The following is a 21,403-nucleotide window of genomic DNA, read 5'->3' as shown; positions in this document are numbered from 1 at the left end:
TTCAGCATCAATGAAATGTGGTCTTTTAATTTTAAATGTCATTCGTAGCCTCTAATTTAGCAAATGCAGTATTCATGCATCCAAGTTATCTTTAGCAGCATTAACGGCAGACAAGCAGTGTTAATGACAGACATTTGTGATTAGCCTCCATTAGTCTGCATATAACATAAAGCATCCTTTTTTCTGAAAAAATACACCCACTTGAAAACATTTTTGGCTAGCCGTAATAAATCTAAGTCTTAATCGTAGTCACAACCAAAGTAGACCCACTGAATCAATGGAACTTACAGTAATGTTCACTTCGCAAGTTTAATTCATTTAGTGGGATCCTGTACTGCAAACAATGACTGGCTCCACCATATTAACTTTGCCTCAGTATCACTGGCAAGACATCCAAAGCTTCCTAGCTTTGCAAACCTAGGGAAAGTTTTTCTCCTTCAAACCATTATTTCATTCAATTCACAATTCCTTCCTGCTTGTGACATACTGTAATATCCTTATTTTGACCCCATCCAGCATTCTATCATTGATTTCTACTCTTTATGTCATCTTCCTTGTGTTCAGTGATGCTATTTTGTATTTATGTTGTCTGATTTACTTTTAGCCTGCATTGTATTGTTATGGATTTTTCCCTTGTAATCTTTTGGGGAAAATTTTTAATGAGTTCTATATATCAAAATAAATAAAATAGAACAGGATCTATTATTGCCTGTAAGTTATTAAGAGCAGCTTCTGACAAACAGTACAATTCAAACATAGAAACATGAATGTTGATATACCTGGTAGAGTAACATCATGCAATCTCCATTTGAACTGGAGAAAAAGAACTGATGTGCCATTAAATTGTGGTTATATTCCATCTTATCTAAAGCTTCACACACTCCCATCTTTCTACCTGACTTCAATCCTGCTCTGATATGACAAAGAAATGCAATCCAGGTTAGGAGTATGCAAGCTGGTTTTGAATCAAGAGCTCTCACTGAATTCCATGGCTGGAGGAAATGGGCCAAAATCCCTAAGACTTCACCCAGATCAACAGCATCCCTGTGCACAAATCTTTTCTGCCATACAAGATAAATGAAAATTGAATAAAAAGTTCATAGAAAAACTATACTTTGGGATGTTCACTGCTTTGGGAATAAACACATTCCTTCACTCCTTGTACTGGGGTGGACGAACAATTGCTGAGAGGGGGACCCTCAGGATGGGGTAGGGTGGCAATCTAATGTCTCTCATTTTTTGGAAACAGATCCAGGGCAGCCAGAAAGAGGCAACTTGTTCCTACAGTTTTCATTGATTCCAAATCATGAGGCAGGAAGAAGGCAACATTCCTCCATACCTGGCACATACTTTCTGTATTCCTGGGGTTGGCATTCCTCCAGCCTCTGGAGAACAATACACTTGGGACGATATGAAGCCAAGGGTGGCTTGTCTGTGAAAGGTTAATGGAGTCAGGGAAAGAAATGGAACCTCGCCAGCTCTAGAGCTTGGGAATGTTACTTCCTTGAACTATAGTTCCTACTGGCCAATGCCAACTGGGGCATTCTAGGATATGTAGTACCACATGTCACATCCCTAAGTGCTGCTTCCTCCTCATCAGGCTTGATGGGCTTTGGGCTAAAGTGATAATAAAATGAGTGGTGAGGAGCAGAAGTGTGAATGAAAAACATAGGAATGCTCTTAGTCCTTTTCACAGAAGTCCAAATGGAGTAGCAGTAAGGCACAGTTGTTGCAAAACGAAAGGTTGGGGAAAACTACATGTGCCGTATTATTTTCCATGTTATTATAGTACTTACGGCTGACATACCTATTGCTATATATTATACATTACAATCAATCAGCTCTTCTGTGCCACTGAAATAAATTTGATATTTGTTTAGTAAATAAATTGTGGTCTGTAGGAAAGCCAGGGGGAAAAGCTAAGATCATAAGGCAGAGCTATAGTGAATCATGTATCTACCTTAACTCTTCTGGATGCATTTCTGAGAAGACACATTCAAAAATCAAAGTGCAATTCTTCTGCAGCAAAAATGGATTTAGGATGAGCAAAAATGGTTGGCCTAAGAACTTCACTGTACTGTACATGTGTTTAAACAATCTCTAGCTTTAGGTTTAGGGGTGACCTAACCTATTATTACTAAAGAGAATTCCTCAAGTGCTAAAAGATTCGTGGTTGTCATAGCAGGAGCTCCCCCCATCCCTGGTATTTGCAATTTACATTTTTTTGTGATCTCTCTTCTGGAGCAAAACCCGGATTGGCTCCAAAGTCTGATTTCTCAGGCTTGAAAATGTGCTTGAACTTTTGTAGAACATGATTTTTAGCTTTAATGACAGGCTACCTACAAGATCTCGTTTGGCTCTTGAGGCCAAATTCTAGTGCTGTGTTGAGAGAATGAGTTCAAATTCATGCCATTTCTACTGGTGGAAAAAGCTAGAGCCGAATACCACTTTGTCAAGTTTTCTCCTACTTTCTACCCCTAAATAACAGCCTTTTTTGGAGATAAGAATAATCTACCCTTGCTGTTTTTTTGGCTCCACTTACTGCTTCACCCTTTGTAAAAGGTGGAATCCTGGAATGAGATCTTGATAGACTTTTGGAATCAATATTCTTCATGAAAGGGAAGGCTCTCTTAGCTACTGTCCTTCTTTATCTCCACAAAACATGAGCTCCTATTCATTCCCCCTCCCCTTAAGGAAGGTATTACATACCTACGGTATTATGGGGGGATTTGTATGTAAATGCGAATAGGCTGCAGTGCCCTCAGGTGAGCCTCTACTGAGAACTCTTTAATTAACTTTCCTGGAAAATGTTGCCTCAAGGGATTCCAATGCTTGGAGACACAAATCTCATCCAGTAGAGAAAAATGTATTTAGCTAACCTTCACATTTTCAAATGGTGTATAAATTTTAATGATAACTGTTTGCCCAGTCAAACGTTGCTGTTCACAAAATGGTCCAATCTCAAGTTCAAATATGGAACCTCTACAATACAGTTCAATACATTAGGGTTTTGTTGGAAGGTATACTTTACTGAAACATGACAATGCCGATGGGACTTAATGAAATGTAAATATTTCTGTCCATGTAGGGCTTCTTAACAACTACCTCTTTCTTTCCCTAGCTGAGAACTGGACAAAATACCTTAGAAGGACAGCTGCCACCAGAATGAAATGCAGAGGGGCTTGTCTACAGAAGAAGCCGTTTGTGGAAAGTTTGGGCTATTTTAGCTATGGCAGATGAAATAGCCCAAACTTCCCTCACCAATAAATAGCGACAACCAGCCCTAACACATCTACGGTTAGAGAGGAGAGCTTCCAGTTCTGGTCTGAAACCAGCAGGTTTTTCTCTTTTATTAACTCAGAGTAGGAGAGCCTGGCCACATATTACTCATATCTCACGAAAAAGAGCTATTTGCATGCCCAAATCTGAAAAGGCTGCCATAGAAAGGCTCTACTTTGTTGTTCAAATATGCTTTACTTGCTTCCCCTTAACACTAACATTATCTGAGGAGGAGAGAGAATAACATAAAGAATCATGACTAGTTACAATGCACAGACTATGAAATATTACTTTAAAAAATTTAAACGGTTACAAATACTGTTCAAGCAATCACCATGTTAGATACTGTCAACGTTCATTATTGAAAAAGCAACTCATGTTTTCCCCTGTTTCTTAAGCAAAGTTAAAAGACTTCTCTTTCTGGTTATTCTAATACATCTCTAAATGCTCTGAAGTGCTAGGCAGTGTTTGAAATTACTCTCCTCTTACCTACTGCCTTGTTGCCTCACCATCCACCACAGAGCACAAGGCAACAACATGAGACCCCATGATTGAGACCAACAGCACCACATGGTTGAGGCTATATTGTTGAACTAGCAGACAGAGACAACAAAGCTGTTATGTTTCCAATCCAGTTCCTTCTGGTCACCCCAGAGGTGACTGCAAAAAGAGCTCATTTTTTTCACAAAGAAAGACATGAGCTCCTATTCGCCCTGGGGGATGGGTGGGTGCGTGGGTGGAAGATGGCTGGGAAGGGTCTGGGAAGGGAAGGTGGCAATTTCGGCCTGCTAGGCCTGTGGGGGTGGTGGAGGTAGAAAACGGCTGGTAAGGGAAGGTGGCGGTTTTGACCCTTCCCAGCCGTCTTCTACCACCGCCCCCACGGGCCTAGCAGGTCAAAACCACCACCTTCCCTTCCCAGACACTTCCCAGCCATCTTCCACCCCCCCTAGGGGCCTAGCAGGCCAAAAATGCCACTTTCCCTTCCCAGCTGTCTTCCAACACCCCCCGGGGCCTAACAGGCCGAAACCACCACCTTCCCTTCCCAGACTCTTCCCAGCTGTCTTCCACCACCACCACCACCCCGGGACCTAGCAGGCCGAAATGGCAACCTTCCCTTCCCTTCTCAGACCCTTCCCAGCCGTCTTCGACGATTATATCTCAGGAGAATTTTATTTCAGAGGTCTGGGGACAATGTGTGTTTACCCACAACCTCCTCTGGGCCTCAAACAACTTAAAGAGATTTGACAAAATTGCACTCTGTGTTCCCAAGAGAGTGTGAGAAGGCTTTTTAGTTTAAAAAGTATAGAAAAATTAGGGTGCTGCCAGGGCATGAAAGTATTGGGCACAGTGGAGTCCATCTCAGGTGGACTGAAGGTTACACTTTGCTCACTTCTGCTATATACCATGCCTTCTAAATCACAACTGGATACAAATAAGCATGCAATAAATCTATGTTTTATGAAAATTCAAATGGTAAGCCCACTTGAGCATGCAAAACCAAAGAGAGGGGAGAAGGAAAAAGAGGATGGGACAGCATGAAATCCAACAACTGGAGAATAAACATGAGAATTTTTGCAAGGCTATTAGAGGTAATATTAGAAATCTTATAATGGAAAGGAGTTTCCCAAGACTCTTAGAAAGCGTAACTGATTTATTGGAGGGGAAAAAAACCTTTCATCTACTTCAGGGGTAGTGCATTTGACACAGTTCTGTTCACTGAATCAAACAAATGAGAGGTGGCATTTCAAAACAGTTCTGGGTGATGAATGCCATAAGTGGATTTCTGTGAAGACTCAGAAAATGTCATCTTTTAGACTTCGTAACTTGAGTCGTCTCAAAAATAGAATCAGTGGAAATCCTTATGTATGAAGAGCGAGATAGAGGCACAGAAATGAAAACAAAATACAGCAACCTATAATTTTTTGCATGCAGCATGAAAGGAGAACAATATATGATAGGAAAAAAAGAATATAAGTGTGGCACATACTATAATCAAGGTCTCGTCTATTGCCTGTTTACAGATTTTGTTTATCTCGCATAAACTGTCATCTGTCTGCGTTGTCCATGAAGTTCACCTGCCTCGCCTTTAGCTGAGCAGAAGTAAGACCAGCTCATAATTGCATAAACTGCAGTCTTCCCCAGCTTCACGTCCCTCCAGATGTTCTGGGTGACAACTCCCATCAAGCTTTTTAAAAGCTTGAGGAAGATTAATTATCATCAAAAGCTTTCCTTATTTTATTGTTTTATTTTATTTTTACTCCAATAAAGGTATCGCCTATTCCTGCATTTGTATTGTTTTGAGAACCATGTGGCCTTGTCCTGATTTTTTCTGAGCTTTTTAAAAGGTTTTTCATCCCACTTCAGGTTGTTCATTTCAGCTCAGGATTCCACCTTTGGAATCTTAATTCTATATTCTCTGGTGTCAGCCATGTCTCCTAACCTTGTATTATCTACAAATGTGATAATGTGACTGGTTCAGGGTGTTGGCACCAGGAGGTCAGGCTCAGCCAGAAATATTGCTGCAAGAAATATGGAGGACTGGAGGATTCAAGTCAACAGGGCAATCAGTTTAGCAATGACTCCCAGTACTAGGCACAGCTACACTGCTGCTTGTGAAGAGTTTTTTGCATTTTGTAATAAGGAAGGTCTGGGCAGACCTTGGCCTATGGCAGTGGACCATGTACAGCAGTTCGGAGTTTGGCTCCTTGACAATACAAGGGAGAATATAAGCTCTGGTTTTTTTACGCCAAGGCTCAGGGGTGTCCAGATCTGACAAGTGATTTCCAGATTAGGAAAGTGATTGAGGGATGGAACAAGGAAAGAGGTCGTCATGAAGATAGGCGCACCCCTATGTCACCAAAAATACTAGTCCACTTGGGTCATGTTTGGGCTGCTGTGTGCAGTGACCAATATGAGGCCAAATTATTTAGGGCTGCGACACTGTGCACATTTTTGGGGACTTTAGAGTTGAGTGAATTAGTAAGGATGTTAAAGGAAGACAATTCAAAGTCAGCGTTACAGATGGACAATTTATTGGTCTCTGAAGACAGAGTCTTGTTTCATCTCCACCTGTCCAAAACAGATCAATTAGATAAAGGACAGGTATAAGTTTAGGGCATTGTTCTGTTAGGTAGGTAGGTAGGTAGATAGGTAGGTAGGTAGGTCGGTCGGTCGGTCGGTCGGTCTATCTATTTGATTTATACCCCGCCCATCTGGCCTAAAAGGCCACCCTAGGCGGCTTCCATTGAATATAAACAATAAAATAATACAAAGAATTACATAAATCATATTTCTGAATATGCTGAATTAAGAGGGACTTCTGCAGGAGATTTATTTTGCCATAGAGATGATTCAACGCTCGCAAGATACTAATTTTGGACAGTTACCTCCTGAGGGCTTATGGAAGCAGGTATAGGGGGTGGAAATTTGGTACACATTATTTTCACATAGGAACAGCAGCCACAGCAGCAGCTTTAGGATATGGGGAGGAGCAGATAAAGAAGATGGGGTGGTGGTCTTCCTACAGGTTCAAAACTTATGTACATTCTCTCCCACAACAGATGCAGGTTTTTGTTTTTCTTTTGTCAGCCTTCAAGTTGATTACGGCCCAGCTGAGAGTGTTTTTGTATGGCCACAGTTACATACGTTGGGCGGCAAAGTATGCTTTGTGGACTGGTTGGGGCCCTAATTTGGTCCTGGGCATGCAGGCCACGTTGGAATGGAGGGGACAGAGAGGCATGCTCTGGGGTGAGTTCTTGGAGCTGGCATCCCAGCGCACTCCAAATCTACCCCCTGATATACTGGTTGTTCACCTAGGAGGAAATGACTTACCTCAAAGGACAGGCAAGGCACTTAAATTACAGGTGATCAACGATTTGCAAGCCATTAAGGCCAAGTTTCCAGCAACAAAGTTAATTTGGTCAAACATTATACCAAGGTTGGTATGGTGGGCTGATTGTGACCCAAGGAGCATTGACCGTGCACGATCTGGTGTTAACTGGGAAATGTGCAGAGACGTGTAGGCTGGGTTAGGATCAGTAATAAGGCATCCTGACATAAGAGTTCATCATCCAGAATTATACAGGAGTGATGGAGTTCACTTGTCCAATGCAGGACTAGACCTTTTTCTATGTGATCTACAAGGGCTGAAGTTTTGGCTGTGTTGGCAGGCTTGGGGCATATAAAAAACCCCTTGCCGTGGCAGGTAGTGTGAGGGGAAGAGTTTTGTGAGTTCCTGGAGGATACATGATGTGAAAAACATCCCATCTCCCTGTTTGGTGGTGCCAGCAGGGCTGCGAGGGGAGGTGGCCTTTTATTAAGGGAACTTCCTGGGGAACAGTTCATCATAATGCTCGGTGAGCCGAAGCACTGGGGGATACCCCGAGAGGCTCGTGAATACATGCTGGATAGAAGGCAGCACGATTCAGAAATAGGAACTTGCCCTGCTTTAGAATCCGGAGGTAAAGACTACAGCGGATTTTGAGAAATATCGCACTACGTTAGGCCGCCTTGTTGAGCAGGGTTGTAATTGAAATAGTTAATAAAGTTGTGGCCTGAGTTTTAACCCAACAACCTGTGTCATCTCTTTATTTCTGGGCTGGGTGAGCAATAGGCCACAAACTGAAAAGCAGAAAACTTAAAAGGACTGCTGATGGTGGCACCTCCAATGGTGCTCGACAAGACTCTGAATGGAAAAAGGCAGGGGAAAAGGGCGGGAAATTCAAAAATGGTGCTGGAGAAGTCTTCAGAGGCTTCTGAAGCTGGCGATCATGGTTGTGGGTGGCCCCCGCCAGTCCTCGGATGGTGCAGGGGAAGTCTTCGGAAGCTTGCCCAGCACCATCGAGAGACTGGCGAGGGTCCCCTGCAACCACGATGGCTGGCTTCAGAAGCCTCTGAAGACTTCCCCAACACCATCGAAGGACTGCCGGGAGACCTCTGAAAGTGGTGATCATGGTTGCGGGGGACCCCATCAGTCCTCCGATGGTGTTTCCCCAGCTCTCTACCTGGTAAGTGACTTTTTCAGAATTTTTTTTTGGCCCATAGGAATGCATTAATTAAAATTCAATGCATTCCTATGGGAAAATGCACCTCGCAAGACGAAAATATCTTCATCTTGCAAGGCACCTAAAAACTCACAAGACACTTTCGTCTTGCAAGTTTTTCATTGTTCAAGGCATTCGTCTTGCGAGGTACCACTGTATATGTATTTTCTTTAAAAGAAGTTTAAAAATATTTAGACACACTGTAGAACGATATCCTGTTATATATAGTCCCTTCCAGCTCTGCAGTTCTACCATATAATGATGATGATGATTTAGAGTTTTTGGCTCTTTGTGTTAAACATTTTTAGGAAACCTTACACCTACAGAGCTTAACACAGGGATAATGTTCAGATCGTAGAACAGGCAAGTGATGGTTTTCTGCCATAGATCTGCAGCTTGATATTAAGAAAGTTCATTTGCAAATGTTAGTGTGAACACATTAATGGCAGTATGTATCTTTGTCTTTTAGACTGCTCAGGAGAAGTTGTTCTAAGAAATTAAATCTCTATTCGTCCTCTGGGCCATTGTCTAGTAAGCTTGGGTCCTCGTTTGAGAATTGGTAACAATCAGGACTATAACATATCTACAAAATACAATTATATTAAAACTGAAGTTGACATTTTAAAATGTTACAAAGCCATGGCTAATATTTAGCTGATTTATGAAGTCAATCCAGCCGTGACTGCTAAGGATCACCACATATTTTACTGAAGCACTTTTATGTCTCTAAATTCCAGCCATTCCAAATAATACAAATGAATCTGATATTCACAGCGGCTGCTAAATAGATTCTATGGGAACCCCTGAGAGGCAGCCAGAGCAGGAATCCAGGAGCTGTTTTGTGTTTAAAGAGCGGAGCTGAGAACAGTTATTATTTTTGGACTACTGCCCCCAAAAAGCGCCCCAGCCAACATGGTGGGGGGCGGGGGAGGAGAGAGGCTGTCTAGAAATTATATTCTGTTCATGAGATCTTGTGACTTGTGGTCCAAAAGTAGTATTTCCACAGCAATGTGAAAGTTGGTTAAAGATGTGTAACTTTAAATAACAAGATACAGGAGAAGAATTTATAGGACATGTCTGTAAGTCCAACGGCCCCTAGGAGGCAGCTTCTTTGATCCCTCGCTCTTCTGAAGAGTCAGCCCAGTACTGACTGAAGGGCAGGCCCACAAGAAGTGCCTCAAGCTAAAGGGGATGTAGAAAACCCCTATCTCAAAAACTGATCTGGCATCAGCTGACCTTGTTCCCTACCAATGGTGAACACACCTTGTAGAGCTGTTAGGCGCTTGATGCTTCTGTATGTGAGAGCAAGTGCTACTGGCCCATGATTATATACATCAAGATATGTATAGAGCTCCTTTCTGTACCTGCCAAACATTTGCTTGATGAGGTGGTATTGCCACTGTGGGCCCATCAGAAACGGGGAACACAGCTAGTGATCGATGCCCACATCCCCCTATTCATGCTTTCAGCAAGAGAGCAAGATAAAAACCTGCTTCACTGAAACAATGTTATATGTGTGTTACAGTACAGATGTGATGACTCCAAAATATTAGGAGCTTTCGACGTACACCAGCCATTGCCAGCCTCACATATTCTCTGCATTTCCCCTCTTCGTTGTGTCATATCAAATACCAATTAGACATGTGCTTTCCACATTTTTACAGGACACAAAGCAGAATGGGAAAATAGCCAGAATGCTGAAACAAATGAATAAAAAGGCAAATACATCAATTTACAAATAAACATAGGAACTGTTACTCAAATAACAAGTTAAGGAAACCTCGTGTGCATAATCCAATTTGAACTGGAATGACAAGAGCTGATACTTGAAAATCACTTGAAGGAAGGTTTTAAATCAGCTTTCAAAACCAGGAAACACTACTGATACATGTAATTAGTGCCTCCTTTCTTTCTTCCTGTCACACTCTGGTGTGATCAGGCAATGAGACTCACTATGCTGATAAAGGTACGATATTATACAGACAGGAACAGCCATCACTCTTCACTTCTTCTATATTTTTGGCCTAATCACGTTTTTATCAAATCCCATGTTAAGAAAAATGCTATTACAGGAGTTTCCCTACAGAAACTGATTCCCTTCAGAGCACATTATGCCTTGCAAAGGAAGCAGATGTTTACGACTTGATGACCAATCGCTCCCCCCTCCCCCCAAAATGCAAGTTGATTTGCAAAATGTAGAATGAGGCAAGCTCATGCTTGTATATTTCAACTCTGTTTTGTCCCTTCAGGGAGCTTCGCTTCTACTGACGAACTAACAGAATTATCCAGCTGGGGCCTACGCAGAGTCCACAGAGATGTGCCAAGGCTCCTTGCCCATCCCTCCGCAGTTCACTACTCCCATTCTCATAAACCGTCATATCAAGCATCCCAGTAGAATTTCTTGATCCCTACAGAGTTGCCATCAGATTGTACTCTTTTATTTTGAAGAGAGCACACACTGAAATCCCATGTCACAAAATGAAAAGTTTCTAGCTCCTCTTTCTAGCTATCTTGTGGGCATGTTGCAAGGATTACCAAGTTGAAATGCATTATAAAAATAACAGCAAGAATTCCATAGGTCTTTAAGTAATTTGCCTTGGCTAATTGCAGCTAATTGATGAGATGCCAGGGCTTGCCTCAATCACATGCCTAGTCATGTGCCCAATGACACAACTGAGATGTACTTTGTCAGTTAGTGACACCATGTTACACAAACCTTATGCCAACACCAATAAGATTCTGGCTATAAGTATTATTATTGTTCATCACAAGCGTCATTATCACCTTCCTAATCAGCAGCATCACTGTTGTTGCTGTTGCTGTTATTCTTTCTCGTGCTCAACGGAATTGCATCAATTGGCTGGAGAGTACCTGACAGAGGAACTATCTGCCTGTACTTTGAGCACTTCAGGCTGTGCTCTTCTCCTTATAGCTCCACTTTCAGAGGTGAGGTGGAGATCAATGCCACTCCACTTATTACAGCTTTCCTTCCCCTGTGGAGCTCACCTGGCACTACATTTTAGCTGGTTGTCAATTTTTTTTGGTCATGATCCAAGTATTTTACGTGTTGCATTATGTTCTTTGTTTGCTTTAAAAAAATAAAAACAAATCACCACTGTGACATTGACAACGTGTATTTCAGTTGTTTTAAAACACTTTGGACTCTATTCTGATGAAGAATGCCATATTATTATTTAAAATAAACAAACAAATACTACAATGCATTTATTACAGAGGGAAAATCTCCAGAACTCTAGAGCCCCTGTTTTACACCAAATCCAACAGTTGTAGTTAATTCTAAAAGCAATTTTCTTGTTGATTTAAATGAATATTGTTTTGAACCCTGCATGGCCAAAATGCAAATGGTGAATGGAAGATTCCTGTTGTCTCAGTAAAGAATTTAGAACTTGGTAAAGAATTTAGAAATGAAGACCTGTGGTGTAACAATCTAGCAGACAGCAGGAACACAGTGACAGGATGGAAGTAATATAGCTAGAGATATAATCCTTCATACTGAAGAACTGATTGTAAATTCCATCTCAGTGGTTGGCTGCTGTCTAGAGCTGTGCAATAAAGTTCAATAATTAATCATCTACTTGTGGCTTTAATAAAGTAAAGTAAGTTGTAACTAGAGTAGACCCATTTAAATCAATAGAACCTACAGAGGGGCTGACTCACCAGATCCTCAGTGATTCAGTAGGCCCACTCTAGTTGCAAATTACTACACTAAGGAACAGAATTTGAGTCCATTTTTACTTCTTCGGTAAAGAGTAGCATTTATTTATTACACAGTTTTGTAATGTTTGGGTTGACTCTTTTTGGGGATCACTGTTCATACTAGACATTTTATATCTGAACATTGCCTGCTATTACTTCTGACATTTTAAATAATATACTATTGCCATCTAAAGCTTCAGTATAATCCAGAAAGAGGAGATATCAAGTGGGATGGGGAATGGGGAATCAGAGCATCTGTAATGATCCATTTGAGAAAGAGGAAAACTTCCAGTTTGGTGTTCTATTGGGTCATGCCTTTCCACTTTCACTTTCATTATATCATCACACCATCAGACACTAATTGCTCATCAAGGGGCATTAAAGTATAAAGTTTGTTAATTATGAATAGTGAATTGAAACTGGTAACCCAACATTGGTTGAAGATCATTCAACTCATTTTTAGAAGAACTGGGATACATTGAAAAACGTTTTCAACTATTGTTCCTGATAGAATTAAGGATCAGAAATTGATAATAAAAGAAATGCAATAAATTCAAAGCATGCTTGTCTTTAAATTAATTAGTGCTTACCTCTGTGTTTGTGTGGCATAGCTATTATCATAAGCCTCATAACTTGGTTCATCATATTCACCCCCATATCCATCATCGTATCCCTAGAAAACAACAATAAAATAAAAATCTAATTGAGAAGGCTGGCACATAGTGAAAAATATTAGACTGAAATAGAAATGTTGTAATGACACAAAGATGTCACGTCTATGTACGACAACAGATCTTAGAAAACACTAAATGGGTTAGACAACATTTCCACACACACCCATATCCCAGGGAAGCTTGCCCAGAGTATTATTCTCCTCAGGCCATGCCAGCTAGTGTTGGTGATGGGAGCAGAACCAAGCTTTGCCAATTCTCCTTCCTCTGCAATCCCTACAGTGCTACCTTCCATACTGTTCTGAATGGTTCATTACTCCTCAAGAGTGGGATAATGAGTGAGGGAGGAAACTAGGGAGTGGAAATCTGTGGAGTTCACCCTCTCCTTGTTCTCCCAGTTGAAATAATCAGCAGGACCTGAAGCTTTCTTCAGACTGAAGGAGCTTTTGTGTCCAAAGAAGCACAACTGTGAATCCAAGACATGGGGGAGGGGTAAGAACAGAGAGATAGCTAATTAGCGCTTGGGTTAAATGATTACTTTTGGACCCCCTTACATTAATCGCTGTGATGAGGTTATTACTGTACAAGGAAGAATATTTCAGGTAGATGATAATTAACCCCATAGCTTTCTATGGAACCCAACATATAAATGCTTCTTGAAATACCTGCAGGTGAATAATAGGCACGAAAAATGAACAAATGATTGCAAGGGTATAGCAATTTCATTTACACCATTAAAATGTCATTACTGAGCATAAAGCATACCATTCAGTTCCCTTTTTTAAAAAGTGGGGGACAGAAGTATGAGGGGAAAGCCACAGACAAGAATTGTAAGTCAACATTCACTACTTTGAGCACTCCATTGTTCCAGTTTCTCTCTCTGGAAGGCCATCTCTGCCATTAGTGGAATCATAGGAGCACCAGATTTTGCAGGTTATTAAGGTGCAGCAAATTCTCAGTTATTTCCTTTGTTATTAATGCATTCCAACTACCAGGGTTAGAGAAAGGTATTTATGGGAGTTTTTTTTTTCTTTATATGCCAGCTGGCTGGATAGCTCAGTGGGTTAGGTATCTGACTGCAGAAGCAGATGTTGGGAGTTTGGTTTCCCACTGTGTCTCCTATGAGCAGAGCCAGCCCGTGTGGCCTTGGCCAAGCTGCACAGTTCTAGGGTGCTCTCAAAAGGAAGGAATGGTAAGCCTCTTTTGAGTATTCGCTACCTGGAGAACCTTGAAAAAGCATTGCCATAAGTCAGAATAGACTTGACAACACTTGATTATGTATGTCCAACTTACTTGTCTGACTTTGGATGCTGTGCACCTTGACTTGAGTGCATGAAATGTGCCATATGCTGCTCTGTCTCAGGCAGCCAAACATCTTGCGTTCAGCGACAAGAGGGAAGAATTTTGCCCTCTCTTTCTTTTCTGCCTTGGCCATTCTGACTATCAGTAGAGCAGAAGAGATTGTGGGGAAGGTTGTTCTTTTAAAGATTCCCCTACTTTTTAGCTTTTTAGGTTGCCACAATCTCAGGAATGGCCTGTGCCCATCAGATTTCTATTTGACATTTTCAAGAGACTGCATAGCCACGTAACACTGCTGACACATTAAAGAGACATATATGGAGGTAAAGTGGGGTAGGAAAAATAGATACTTTGTATGAAGGAGTCATTAGACATGATGCAATTAAAACACACATAGCCAAGATTTAAATATTAACTACTACTGTCTTTTTAAGTACCTGGTGCAGAAATAAGAAATGTGTGACATTTGAGAGAACAAGAGCAATTTGTGATATTTCGCAAAAAAGAAAAGAAAAAGCACTGGGAGAAAAGCATGTTAAAAAGGTCAGGAAAATCAAACTCTTATTCAAAACAGCTGTCCACTTGTAAGAGAATTTCCTATTACTTTCTGAATTTTAAGTGTCTGTTTCTCTAGGCTGGTGTGCTTTCAGATAGGCATCACGAATGGGCAGCAGTGGAAGTGCAACTGCTAGTGGATAAAAGAGGTTATAACATAACTTGGGATGTATGAGGAATCTGAATAAACCAGCTGAACAATATAGATAAGGAATCTGCATTAACTCTGAGGCTCAGTGGGCTTGTCTTTGATCTGTACGCCCCCCCTCAACCCCTGCACAATTGGTATTCTGGAACCCTCACCGTGATAGATGTCGGCAGATGTGTTTCCTTTGAAATGTGCATATTTGAAAAGCATTTATAGAAAAATGTGCACACTTCAAATGCATACAGCACACTGATTAAACATACTTTAATCAATGGGGGAATGTGGTCAAAGAATGCCCAGAATTTTAAAAACGGACACTAGCACATGCATGTTTGAAAAATAGGCAAAGATAAGGTCACATCCCATCTGGTTAAAAGACACAGCTACTGCCCAGTCTGGACACAGAGTGATGCAGATGTGAGAAAGACAGGCTGTCAGTGGATTCGGACTTCGTATTCCTAAGCATCACCCTATACACCTGTGCTACTGTTTTTCCTGTATATTGTTTCTCTCATAAATTGTTTTAGTTTGGTTCACAGATCTATTATCTTAAAATGCATTCATTTATATGTTCAATCTGATCCATTTCTTCATTAGTCTGCAGTTCATTTTTTAAAAAAAAACCATATTAAGGTTCATATTTTAATGCATATTTGAATATGCAAATTAGAGGGGAAGGAATTTTAATTTTAATTCCCTTTATCAAAATATGCATTTATAGATGTATTTTATTGGAAAATAAGCATTTTTGATCTACTGATTGTATCACAAATTTCAAAGAATCAAAATCATAGAATGGTAAATATGCCCTGACATTCACAGGAGCCTGTGAAATATAGACAGATCTTGGAAAAATTACGTTTTTGGACTACTGTACAAATTCCAGAACCTCCAGCCAGCATATGTTTCTGTGTGTGTGTGTGGGGGGGGGGTCTTGGTCTTGAGAGAAATTTTGGGAGCTGCAAAATAGGAAATTAATTTTCTATGCTTTGGGTATGGATTAAACTGGTTCACTTCGAAATTTGGAAAGACCAAAATCCTCACACATCCCTACATTTTAGTAAACTTAAGAATCTCCTTGTATACTGTCCCACAACAGCTGTGCTTTGGAAGAAGAGTTAGAAATCATTTTAATAAATGAGAATAAATCACCTGCAGCAAAAGCAACACTTAATGTTATGGTTGGGGTTATCATGGGATGTCAAGAGAAGTGACTCATCCTTCACATCATCTGAAAGGCATTTCATCTTCCACAGACGTGGTTCTATTTGGCAGCAATCTGTTATACCAGGATTGAAGTCTAAAAAAATAATAATTGCACAGAGCTTTCTCCATCTGTGCAACACAGTCTACAGATACATGTAACTCTATCAATGCAGTCTATTCTATATACTCTCATAGGTATGGACATTTGTGGCATTATGCTCATGGGAATGAAATCATCTATAGAATGTACCTTCCTCACCTGCCACTTTCAGACTTCAAAATGATTGCAGGAAATATATAGTACAACCATGATTCCTACTCAAGACACATTTAAACTTATTAGTAAAAGGAATATATGAAAAAGCATTATGTGAATGCAAAAAAAAGTGTGCATTAAACAAAAATAATACACAGAATGTGTATATTAGGAGAAACACACACAAAGATACACACTCAATTTCTGGAGACTTTGGTAATTTTTGTAGAATGTTCTTAATAGTGTAAGACATCTGTGGAGACCATCTGAAAACTCCTTGCCCCTTGCATGGGAGGATGAGACAAACAAGAATGTACATCCCTCGGTTTTAGTAGTGCTGCACTGAATACTTCTTCACTTTGACACTTGCTTTGAAATCAGACCACCTGCTGTACTTGAGTAAAAACTGGAAGACATCTAGATGGACACTGGTTTTATTTCAGGGCTGTTCTTCTCTTTCCCAGGGAAATGTCTCTTGTTCTTTGTTCTAATTTGCTTTCACAACTACAGCACCTACTTGGCTATAGCAAACTATGCATATTTTTGCCTACATTCATTTATGACAGCATGCCAGCCATAGGAGTATGGTAATCCAAACAAAGCAAAATGAGTTGATGTGCCTTAATCAGTTGAAGTAGCAGTAAACAGTGATGAGATGAAGGAGAGGATCAGATGTACAATAAGCATCAATTGTTCCCCCAAAGTGGTGAAGATCTAAGAATGAATGCAAAACTATGTATGTAATTTGTGCTCAGGTCTACTTTTAAGTTAAACTTGAAGCACCAGGTCAGGGTACTTTTTGCTGCCAGGCATGACACTTTATTGCCCAACTAGACCTACACAGAACAAGACCTTCAGCATAGGCATTATAGGACAAAAGAAGAATTGGAAACAGTGGCCATGTAGAACTGTTTTTGTACTAACAGAGAAAAACAGTCCCAACAAAACTATCGGACTTTAACATGGCGGATTTTATTTGTCCCAGCCAATGTAACCTATCAGGACAAGAGCTATACCATTCCGTTTTCTGAGAAATTGCAATGCAGATGAAACACTATGTTATCCCCATTCAGAGGGATATTCAATGGGCCCTGAACACAGATCGGTACATCTCCAAACCCTAACCCTCTTCCAAATTCTTAATTCATGAGCTTATCACTAAAGAGAGCAAATATCCCATAGCTTTATACAGAGTGCAACATTTTTTTCTCCATTTTCTGATGAATGAGGGTTAAGCAAGTTAATTATATGCTTATTATCTTTCCACTTAAATTGCAAGGACCTGAAAATGCTTTATCAGATTGTGACAGGTATTTCCCCATCTTCAGCTAGTTGATTTTACAGAATCCTCTTTAGATTACTTTGCTGTAATCATAACATTGTACAGATGCTTTGTAGGTTTCATCACTTGAAAGAAATAGTTCATATTTTTAACTAATGCTCCCTAAATTCCTGATCACTTTAATAGTACTCTTTAGTCTTCCTCCCGTTAATTTAGCTCCTCTCAAAACATTGTACCGTGCAGATTTTATTCAGTGGTACTCACCATTCCTCTGAGATTCTTAACTTTTTAGCAACCTTTTCCATTCCGTCCCCAGTGCCCTTTTAATGTGGTTGCCCTTTTAAATGCTACTTTTTTTTTAACCTGGCATACTCTCCAACAAAGATTTAAAATTCCAGTCCCTTTAATGGCAATTCCACTGCATCTCAGCATATTTCTTCCAAGTTAATTTCACTAAAATTAAGGACTGCCTCTCTTTTTATGAATCCTAGAATTAAATGTTCCAGAAAGTTATCATGTTGTCTAGACATTTTATCTCTGTTCCATAATCTCTGATGAACTTTAATGCAGCCACTGTGAGGAAAATGTGAGTTACTCTGTATATCTGCAATCACACAGGCAGTGCTCAGATCGCCCACAGCGTACCTCTACCCAAATTTCTCCAGTGCTGTGAGTTTCAGAAAACACATTTGTTAAATCATCAAAAGGGTAATCTTGCATGTGTTACAGAAATAGCAAGAGAACAGCACATCTTCTGTTTCTGTAAGGGCTCATGTAAAAAATAAAGAACAGGGGGAAAAAGATGAACTCACATACACTTCCTGTGTAGAGAGAACCTGGTATATCTTCTTTCCACTGCATGGACAACATCTAACATAAAGTTCTGTTTGTTCGTTTGTTCGTTTAGTCATTTAGTTGTGTCCGACTGTTCGTGACCCCATGGACCAGCGCACGCCAGGCCCTCCTATCTTCCACTGCTTCCCATAGTTGTGTCAATTTCATGTTGGTTGCTTCCCAGACACTGTCCAGCCATCTCATCCTTTGTCGTCCCCTTCTCCTCTTGCCATCACACTTTCCTAACATCAAGGTCTTTTCCAAGGAGTCTTCTCTTCTCATGAGATGGCCAAAGTACTGGAGCCTCAGCTTCAGGATCTGTCCTTCCAGTGAGTACTCAGGGTTGATTTCCTTTAGAATGGATAGGTTTGTTCTCCTTGCAGTCCAGGGGACTCTCAAGAGCCTCCTCCAGCACCACAATTCAAAGGCATCAATTCTTCGGCGGTCTGCTTTCTTTATGGTCCAGCTCTCGCTTCCATACATCACGACAGGAAAAACCATAGCTTTGACTATTCGGACTTTTGTTGGCAAGGTGATGTCTTTGCTTTTTAAGATGCTGTCGAGGTTTGTCATCGCTTTCCTCCCAAGAAGCAGGCGTCTTTTAATTTCGTGGCTGCTGTTTTTTTTGGTTAGCTACAAGCTATTAAAGCACCTTGTCCTGTATTATAGACTGTAAAATTCTGAAAGGTCCCTGTGTAATTCCATTACAATGTGCACCAGAAAAATGGTCAATTAATGTTTGCGTCGAGTACAATATGAGAAGTCCAGATCCTCCTTTGCATAAGGATTCCTTCTTATTGTCCATCTCAGAAAAGGGAGCATGGATGAAAGCTACAACTTCTCTCTCAATTGTGTGTGGGGAGGGTTTATGCCTATGGGCAGAGCTGTAACTAAGGCAGAGCAATAGGGGCTCCGCCTCAGCTCATACACATATCTCAGGGCCTAGAAGACGGGAAATTGTGCCACACCACCTTCCAGATGTTATGGGATGGCAACTCCCAGCATTTCTGACTTTTGGCTATATGGGCAGGTAGCCCAACAACACCTGAAGGGTCACATTATGCTCACCAATGAGCTAAAATGAATTATTTATCCCAACTAGACTCGACCCTCCCGAACAATGGGATTCATGGGGCCACTGCATTAGGGACTAACAATTGGATTTAGCTCTTAAGAGTCTATCACCAGCATGCAAAAGCTGAGAGCTAACACTAATTGCTACACTGTTTTCATATGAACCAAAGGCACTTTTAAAAACTGTTCCATCCCTACCAGCGGTTCAGAAGAAAAATATATGCACCACATATTATATTTGAACAGACACAGACAAGTGATAATTAGAAAAGATATTTTCGGTTTGATAAATTGCTCTGTAGTAAGCGATGGTCCAGCATTAGGCCTAGTACAGAACTTTTGTCTTGGTTTTAAAAGATATGCATGAATAATGAGTCTAGAGACAAAGATTTTTCATTCCTTTACAGGAGCTACTGCCAAAAGGTCATGTATAATTAAAAGTTACACATGGAGTCAGGGAAAAAAATGAGTCGTGGTTATGAGTAAAAATGGCATGCCAATCAAAAGACTGAGGAAAAGATGGTAATGCGATTAATGAAATAAAATCAATATAGGTAACAGTGTTGCTTATAATTTGAAATCCTGAATTAAAAAATTACAATGAAAGAATTATGTCCACTCCATTACCTTTGAAAGCAAGGCTGCTTCCTTCAGAATATTTCCCTTTGCTGTTTTAAGTGACATTGTAAATTAGCTTCACAAAAGACATTTTTAATACATTTAAAGCATTTCACTCTGTTCTTCAGTTGAAGAGGCTTGATGCTTATTTACTCCAGTTCTATGTGGAGACTGTATCCTCAGGTATTATTCAACTAACCCTATTATTTTCAAGTCACTTCACTAGAAATTAATAATTTGCTTCAATTTCAGATCCTATTAACATGTAGTCAAAACTGCTTAATTTTAGCAGGATGATGACTTTCTCCAAAATGTCAACTCCCAGTCCTAGTACATTACGTTTTTGTTCATTGGGGCTTTTGCATTTGTATATGGTACATATGTCCTGATTAAAACAATATTATTTGGAAATATGTCCCACTAAAATCAATGAGGTTTTATTTTCATCAAGAAATAGAATTCTCAGCATTCCTAGGATTTATAGTATGGATATATATATAAAAAAGATTTCAGCACTTTAGGATCCCAGGGTAGATTAGATTGTAAACTGCAGTCAATTTGACAAGAGCCCAAATCCCAGCTTCATTAGAAGCCACTGTGGATACAATATCTGCTTTAGATCTTTCTCCATGAGCTGACGGGATTTCCATTTCCCACCAGCATGTCATGGGTGAATTTTTTATTTTCATGACAACAATAATTTAAAGCAAGCATTTTACCTCTTTTAAATACAACACAGCAGAATGGTTTCGGGAGAGTTTTGAAGGTTCTGGGTGTTCATGATTCCTACTACTACTATGGACATTTCTGCCATACTGTTATGCTGATTTATCCAAATAAATGCAGAGGAAAAATTTTGAAGAGTCATCAAATGGGTAAGATTCAGCAGTGTGCTTCCTTATTCCATGTACACTTCTGCATCTAGAACTGAGTTTTCCTTCCCCTCCTGTTGCATCCCCACACTCTGCTGGTTCAGAGGGCTTTGTAGCTCTCTGGAACAGGATTCCAGATGCATGAGATGGGGAGAGACTGCAAGAGGAAAGGCCGTTCTTTGTTATGAAGAAAGCCGTGGGATACAGTGAAAGCACGCCAGTGAATTCTGGCCAATGGACACGTTACAAGGTATGAGGTCTTGTTCTTGGATTTATATTGTCTATGTAACTTCATTTACCTGAGCATTTATTCAAAAAGAAGTCTCAGCTGATTTAGCTGGATTTATTTTCTGTTTAGGACTGAAGCATTCATCCAACAAAAGGGTGGGTGTTTTCATGAATAGCCGAAGTAACTAACTGTTAGGGAACAGACATGAACACCCTCTTTGGACTCCACGATACTAAATAATTAGCAACCAGTATCTAATATCCCATTCTTGGGGAAAGTACTAGAGCAGGTTGTGGACTCTCAACTCTAGAGGATCCTGGA

General features: G+C 40.3%; 1 protein-coding gene across 21 annotated transcripts in view; it reads right to left on the bottom strand.

The window, feature by feature from the left end:
• The window catches only part of KHDRBS2 (KH RNA binding domain containing, signal transduction associated 2), a 520,773-nt gene that overhangs the window by 73,174 nt on the left and 426,196 nt on the right, over positions 1-21,403 (bottom strand). For all 21 annotated transcript variants that reach the window (XR_012087317.2, XR_012087305.2, XR_012087311.2 and 18 more), the window contains one exon: positions 12,629-12,711. Coding sequence is in view for 2 of the 21 variants with exons in the window: in XM_073000222.2 (XP_072856323.2) it covers positions 12,629-12,711 (83 nt within the window). In the remaining 19 variants the exon portion in view is untranslated. The remainder of the gene's footprint in view (positions 1-12,628; positions 12,712-21,403) is intronic.

This window comes from Pogona vitticeps, chromosome 1 (assembly GCF_051106095.1).
Source record: "Pogona vitticeps strain Pit_001003342236 chromosome 1, PviZW2.1, whole genome shotgun sequence".
Classification (NCBI taxonomy): Eukaryota; Metazoa; Chordata; class Lepidosauria; order Squamata; family Agamidae; genus Pogona; species Pogona vitticeps.
The sequence above is the reverse complement of the archived record's forward strand: the minus strand, read 5'-3'. Positions and strand labels throughout refer to the sequence as shown.